The sequence below is a fragment of the Anticarsia gemmatalis genome, chromosome 15 (assembly GCF_050436995.1).
Source record: "Anticarsia gemmatalis isolate Benzon Research Colony breed Stoneville strain chromosome 15, ilAntGemm2 primary, whole genome shotgun sequence".
Taxonomy (NCBI): Eukaryota; Metazoa; Arthropoda; class Insecta; order Lepidoptera; family Erebidae; genus Anticarsia; species Anticarsia gemmatalis.
This window is the reverse complement of record NC_134759.1, coordinates 5324189-5332075: the sequence shown is the minus strand read 5'-3', so window position 1 is coordinate 5332075 and position 7887 is coordinate 5324189. Positions and strand designations below refer to the sequence as shown.

Here is a 7887-nt window from a genome sequence, read left to right as displayed (position 1 = left end):
TGAAAGCATTATGTTTTTTAAATATTTTGCGGTTTTGAAGCAATAGGATTTTAGAAACTTCATAATAGAAATTGTACAATTAAAATAAAATAAGTCCATAGAATGAATTATATTAATTTGGTTTTAAGATTGACAATATTATACTCAGCATTATTAATAACATCAACCTTGAAAAGATGGTGTCGCAGTGTTGCAAATGCAAATTAAATATAAGGTCTATCTATGCATGAAAACTAATTGGCGGGAACAGGTAAATCTAGGGAAATTTATAAAAAAGAAACCAAAGTTACGTAGATAATAGTAGATATGTTATTTGTTGCTAGTTTTGCTACACAGACCAAGGTAGAAACAAAACACTAAACGTTTCCAAACCCGAGCTTCCCGACTGAAACAGTTGCTGACGGGAGCACCTAAGCGGACTTGGTAAAAGATTTCTCCGTACAACTTATGAAATACAGTTAGGTACCTACCTAGAAAACGAGCTTACATCCACTTAGTAGCGCATAATAAGTATCGATAGATTTTTTCTGATTAAGCAGCTCTTAAATCAAATCAAATAAAAAAAATCATTGTTGTTGCTTGCAGAAGTCCACAGCTATTGAGTTAAAGACGAAACATAATTTAGGTTATTGGATGGATTGGATTTATTTTACAAAAGTATATCTGGAACTGAGCAGTTTTTATCTTGAGCACGTTCGAAACATAGGTAAGTGAACTTTGTAGTCGCGATAATTGTATCCGTGTGGACACCGGCATAAACTTCTTAGTGCCGAGAATTAAATTAAATTCACTAACGATGTGACACTATTTTAGAATTGCAATTACAATTTAACGTAATGAACTGGGCAGGTAGGTATGTCCGTTTATAACATACCTATACTTAATTATGTAAGTATTATTAGTATTAGGTAGGTACCTACGTCTCAAAAGTTCCCGCGAGCAAAAGCTGGATAATAAATTTACAGTTGATGAGTTGACCACAGAAATGACTGATGACTCATATGTAAAATTCTGATAAATAGAGATTTCCCGGATATCCCGTGACGTTCGCATAATACCGCAATCAGATATACATATTATGCGATACGGAATTTGTGGGTTTTCCAGCGAGATGAAAGTGTGAAAATACCCATGTTTTTGTTAAAATTATTTTACGCTTGCAGTTATGGTTAACTATGTATTGTATTGATAAGTTTATTGTAAACATCTTATTCGAGATTCACGTTTAACACGTATTTTGTTTCTATGTTTTTATAAACCAGTGTTATGTATGAATATAAGATATTAAACGGCATTCGTCGCATCAAGAAACCATGGTGGCATTTTCTTTTACACATACAACTGCCGATCTGTGATGTTGATTTAAAAAAGACTTCTAATTAGGTATGTCACTTAGGATTAGTACACAATTCACAGTTCACGTGCTGTTGTAGATTCGATCGTTTTTCATGATAGTTAAGTCGAGATGCTAATATCGCTATATATTTTAAGATGTGTAAATTATATACTTAGATAAATTATATTACTTAAATAATTTGTACCATAATTTAGTTAATACATTTATTGCACTCAATAATAAATTAGGTCACACAGGGTCAATTAGTGCGGTGTAATTTACCTCGTCTTTCAAACTCTAATTCAGCATTTCTTTATCTTTATCAGCCCGTGGACCCCTACAAAATCAAGTACAATGTCAAGGATTTCCCTTAATAAAATACAGGAATAATTAATTTTAATTTAGAAGTGAAAAAATAACTTTTAAAAATTAACACTAATTTATTATCGTAATGGTAATCTTAACGGTTATGAGATTTTCTGGCACTTACTTGTTAAACACACATACGCACGGACCCCCGCAGGTACACATATTAACGCAGCTTAAGCTAAGAAACAGTGGTCTAATTCCTTTGACCCAACCTCACAATTCTTTAAGTATAAAATATTTCTTATCTCATATTTATTTACAAAATAACTAAGTATACTAACTTCTTAAATCTTACTCTCACAGTCATTCGTTTTGGCTATCGTAATACTTACTTAGAAATAGGTATGTTGTAGGTACCACTAATGGCACGCATTAACATTTACAATAAAAATATCATAGTATGTAAAATTAAGTACATAATTAATAAAGTTATTCATTCTGTAATAATTTATGCAGCTATAAATTAAGTAACTAATCATCAGATCCTTGCCCGAAGGATCCCTTTGGATCGTTGTTACAAAACGTAACGGACTCCTTATGTGTAAAGTGTCTCTGTCTACTGATATTTGTGATCACAAAAGAACTATTCCTCTCGTGGATCTTCTATGCATTTGTGAAGCAGTGGCAGCTCTCCTGGCAGCGGCGGCGGCAGCAGCGGCGCGGCGCGCATGCACGCGGCCGTGCTTGGCGAGGTGGTCGGAGCGAGCGAACTTCTTGCCGCACTCACCGCAGCGGTAGGGCTTATCGCCGGAGTGACTGCGCCGGTGACGTGCCAGCTCGTCGGAGCGCGCGAATCTCCAGGAACAACCACTCCATGTGCAGCTGTAAGGCTTCTCGCCACTATGACGTCGCAGGTGAGCGCGGACGTGTGATGCTTTTGCATATAATTTACCACAATCCTCCACGGGACAGCGAAATGCGTTTAGCTCTGGACAAAATTTCGGATCTCCCCATGAACGGACTTTCACCTCATTCTTGACCGGCACGAAGGGTTTATCACGACATTTGTCCTGTAAAGCTATGTAGTCGTGTGTTTGAAGTGCACACAGAGATTCCGTACTACTTCGTAACGAAGAGTCACTGCTCGACTGGGTACTTGGAGAGTCATTTGAAATATCACTGTTTAGAGCTTCTAGGAGATATTCGTCAATTATACTCTTGTCAAATTCAGCTAAATCGAAAACAGATCCGTCACCAAAGTTAAGGTCATCTTTGTTTATGTCACTAACACCATTATCACAAAAATTATCACAGTTTAATAAATCACTGAGCGCCCAGTCGTCGTCTGGGCCTAGAGTTGGTAGCTCGAAATTTATAAGACTATCCGCAGGTGAAACTTCATAAAGTGGTTGATCATTGAGAAGCGCATCTTCAAGGATTGGCCAGTCGCAATACATTATTCCCCTGTAAGTAAACGATAACAACCATTATGATCAGTTTTTTTAAAGTTTGAAACATGAATGAAAATAATTGCAATGATTACATACAATTACCAATTTGTTATCGCCTCGCCAGTTTTGTTTATGGTCTGGATACTACAGAGCAGAAACTAACGAATAACAAAAAAATATAATCAGGATGAGGTGCAGACAACCGGCTGTGTTGTGTCCCGGGGTTGGAATGAGTGGAGTTGATGCTGCGCCGGACATCGCTACGGACGCGCGATAACGCCGATCGCCGATTATCGGCGGATCCACGCACATGTCGCATACCAACTATCATAGATTACTGTAACAACATTTTAAACGTATAATCGTTACAATAATCACTCTTTTTGCATTTAAATAATAAACGGCGCATGATATTGTTTGGGGACAACACCCAAGCACTGTCATATGCATACAATGTATCAAGTACCTGAGTGTTGTCGCCTGACTTCAAGTGTTGGAGTTGTTTTTGTCTACATTTATACATTTTACAGTTTAAGTGATAAAACATGTAGCAAAATATCAATTAACAATGCCGTTTATTGAACATTATTGAGAAGCGGATCATTCATTTTCTGTTGTTATCGGTTGTTTGCCCTACTTGTCCGACAGTTCTTTTACCTAAGTTAATATAACAACAATATTAAAATTAAATGGTTATTGAGATTACTTATGATCAACTTAATTTCTCCACTCACTACATTGATGATTCCCATTTATTGCTCTACATAAAACACCTCTATATAATAACTTGCAAACTTTATATTTAGAACGAAGCTAATTTTAGTGTCAGTTAAAATTATCTATTATTTACCGACTCCATTAAGATACTGTAATTAGGTAGTTTTCTTGTTTATATTTTGTATCTTAATTGACTTCATGAACCCGCTCGATAACATTAGTCACAGTTTTTATCCGTTATTTTTATGACGTGCGAAAATGACTACTTAATAATTATGACGAAATTATTCGAATAAACAAGCGTAAGCGTAAATCAAAGCGGTTTAACCGACTTGTTTCCGACGAATTATCAGATTTCCACTAATAAGTAATATTGTGTTGTTGTTGAATAACAAGCTTAATTCTTTGTTTGTTATTATTCAGTTACGATAACCTCACAGACAAATTCAATAATAAAAACAATTGTAAACGCTTCAAATATAAAAAACCTCTCATCTATACTATACTAATATAATAAAGCTGAAGAGTTTGTTTGTTTGTTTGAACGCGCTAATCTCAGGAACTAATGATCCGATTTGAAAAATTCTTTCAGTGTTAGATAGCCCATTTATCGAGGAAGGCTATTTATCATCACGCTACGACCAAAAGGAGCAGAGTACCAGTAAAAAATGTTACAAAAACGGGGAAAATTTTGACCCATTCTCTCTTACGTGACGCAAGCGAAGTTGCGCGGGTCAGCTAGTATGAAATAAAATAGACTTCCCCAATGACTTAAAGATATTCTACCTGTTCATATTCAGGACATCTGCAAACATCTATTCAAATAGAATTGAAGAGAATTGAAGTATTTTGCAAAAATATTAATTAGGTTAGAAATTTTGGTTTTTATAAAGTTCCTATGTAGGTCTTAAAATTTATTTTCGAATGAAGCCATGTCTGACAGCTAGCACTAAATAATTTATTTATCGTATTCTAATACTGTCACATGGAGACTGGAGTACGTAAAACGCATTCATTCATAAATAACTTTCAGATCCATTCAAGGATCGTTATCTCTATTTTTCCGTTGCAACGGTTGTCGATATAAACATAGTAACATACCATATAAGTGTGCAAATAATTACCTACTTGTAATTTTATTATTAGTATCTCGCCTATCTTTTTACTTAAACCCGAAGAATTCATCAGCCAGTCCATCGACTGGCTGATGACTTCTACATGAAATGATTGGTAGGGAGACATAGAATGATCGATCGGACATGCATAATTAATTAGGTATACCTATGCATACTTATGACTCTCACTCTTATTGAAAACTTCAGAAGAAGAAGAAAACTTCATTGATGTCAGTTGTAAGGTTATTTTGTAATTGTAAGGTCAATTTTATTGTAAGAAGAAAAGAGTGTGTTAGGACGGACAGATCAGCAGACATAGACCTTAAAAGGCGGGTCAGTTCAAGCGAGAAACGTTGGCGTTAAGACCTGGATGGTTTTGATTTAGAATGAGTTTGGAAAGAGGGCAGCCACAGTAGGTACACAACAGTATTGGACGAGATTTATGAAATTAAATCACTTCTAACTACATAATAAATAATCATAATGTGTTACATACTTGTATCATGACCCCTCATCGATCAAAATAGAGCGTGCAATATTCCCGTTGGTGTAATATCAGGCACGGCGTAGCTCAAGGAGTTTATTTCTGTAGGCTCCTGTGTGCTAATGTTGTTCAGTAACTGTGACTGTAACAAAAAAGTCATAAACATTAGGTACCTATTTGCTAATTGCACATAACGCATTGCCAGTACAATGTGCAAGGGAAAATTATCAAGGTTTTACGCAGATGATGTTTTTTTGCGTTGCGTCAGTGCGCCTGCGTCGGCGTCGTCTAGCCATCGCTATCGGCAGTGGCGCGCGGCGGCCGTACCAGCCACCGCCAACATCTGGCAAACGGCGATCGCACAAACGCTCACGTTACAATGACATCCGATTTTACGCGCTGTTATCACATACAAATTCTACGTTTTCTAAAATTGATTTAAGTACTAACGAATTTACTGTCATTTTTATTACTCTCAATTCCCATTTGAGTTCCCAATAAGTATTTAATGTACTTTAAAGCCATAGATGCGACAGCCTCACTTCACAGTGTTTTTAAGGCAGGTAGGTTTATAATTCGGTAGGTAGGTACCTGCTTGGATACTAAATGGACGGTATTTGAAGCTCACTATTTAGAACAATTCACGGTACGAATAAATTTTTAGACATGTTGGTTTAGCTCTGATTTACAACAACGCTATATCACAGAATACATTCTAGGATTAGGATAACACTGATGGTGACAAATCCGTTTCTATGAGCTGTCCACTTCCGATTCCCAGTAATGAGTTATCTGTTTTTTATATCCTAATAAAAACAATGTTATTTACAATATTAATAACAAAAAAACAAGTGAGTTCTATGAAAAAACTCTGTAAACCCATTATTTTATTCATATTAGTTATAATAATATAGCAAGTAGGTATGTTATGTATGTATCGGACATACATAATATATAATATAAGTAACTTTATTTACGCGATACTGTTTGTGAAGGTATTACCCATGACTACTTACATTCTAGCTAGAAAATTAGATTTCCATTGAAGCTATCGACAGTAGGTACCAGATACAATACAAGTAAATTGAAATTTTTTAAGGTCTGTTTGCTGGATCTCTAGTAGACAGTAGAGTAGATAAGAATTAATATTAATTTTGGACAAGCAGACCAGCTAGCATTGCGGGGCCCACCAATGCTTGTAACGAACAAAATTAATCAATAAATGAGTCTCGATAACTTCAGCAATTTATCTAAAATATTTCGACGACCTCCGTAGTTCAGTGGTTAAGGTGGTCGCCACGCCACTACCATTGCGTCGGGAAGTCGCGGGTTCGATTCCCACATAATTATTTGTGCGGTCCACAAATAGTTGTTCCGGATCAGATTGTACTTTGCGTCCCTTGTTTGTATGTTTGTAAAAGTTCCCGCGACACAAGAGCAATTCCTAGTGCGGGAGTTGGATTTAAAAAAATATAGTTTAGCTATACCTACCTGTAAACACCTACCACAGGTACCTATAAAGAAATACACAGTTGCTATATAAAACTAAGTAGCTACTATACGAACTTCATATGCGTTGCATTCAGAGGCGGATTGGTAAATAAATATTTGGATTTGACATGCTTGAACCTAACTAAAACAAAATCGTATCTTTCACGCCTATAATACCTTCAATATTATGCTCCTAAGGTAAACAAAATATATTTATATTAAATGACATTATGTATGTCCTGATACGATACTCGCCGGTGGCTGGCACTACCACCATCTGGTTAATACTTTATACTTTGATCATTTATTTACATATTTGTTTTCATTGATACCTAAATACTTAAAGTTAGACATAATAATGTATGTAGACTCAAATAATTAGATAAGGATTGTTTACGCATCTAAATGGTTAAAATCTAGGTATGTATATTGGCTGGGTGTGGGCACTAGTTTAGTATTATGTTATCAGTAACTTAGGTTTTCTACTAGAATGGATATGGATGTCATTTAAAGAGCTACCTACCTTTAAAAAGCTCCTAATGTTGTTGCGGCCAGCGTTATAAGCTGTAAAGACATGAAACCTCTAAATTGAACACTCTTCGGTAATATTTATGTCAAACTTATACTAATAGTTGCTAAAATGACATAACTGTTAATTTTATTGGCCTCAGTGATGTCCAAAGTTCAAAAATTAAACACATTGGTATCTACGCATTCGACGATGGCTATCGTTACGAATATTTCAAAAGCAAATTTAGATAAAAATACTATTAACCATGTGGTGTGGTTTTGGTCAATCGAAAATAAATGGCAAACCCATTGATATTATCTTTGTATCGGATTACAGAAAAATATCACGTTGTTGATGAATGACGTACACAAAACCCGGTTTGTCATTGTTTTTTACGTATCCAATGGACTGTTGATACAGTCACACCAGTATAGACTGTTTGGTACTTAATAAAAAAATCAAAGATTTGTTAG

The 7887-nt window shown here is 35.5% G+C and overlaps 1 protein-coding gene across 1 annotated transcript; it reads right to left on the bottom strand.

Moving 5' to 3' along the window:
• Window positions 1–1552: 1552 nt before the first annotated feature.
• LOC142978785 (uncharacterized) lies at window positions 1553–3324 on the bottom strand. Its single transcript, XM_076123355.1, has 2 exons — window positions 3193–3324; window positions 1553–3109 (listed from the first exon to the last, which is right to left on the bottom strand). The coding sequence occupies exon 2, from the start codon at window positions 3100–3102 to the stop codon at window positions 2278–2280; it is 825 nt and encodes a 274-aa protein (XP_075979470.1). The 5' UTR covers window positions 3103–3109; window positions 3193–3324; the 3' UTR covers window positions 1553–2277.
• Window positions 3325–7887: the final 4563 nt, after the last annotated feature.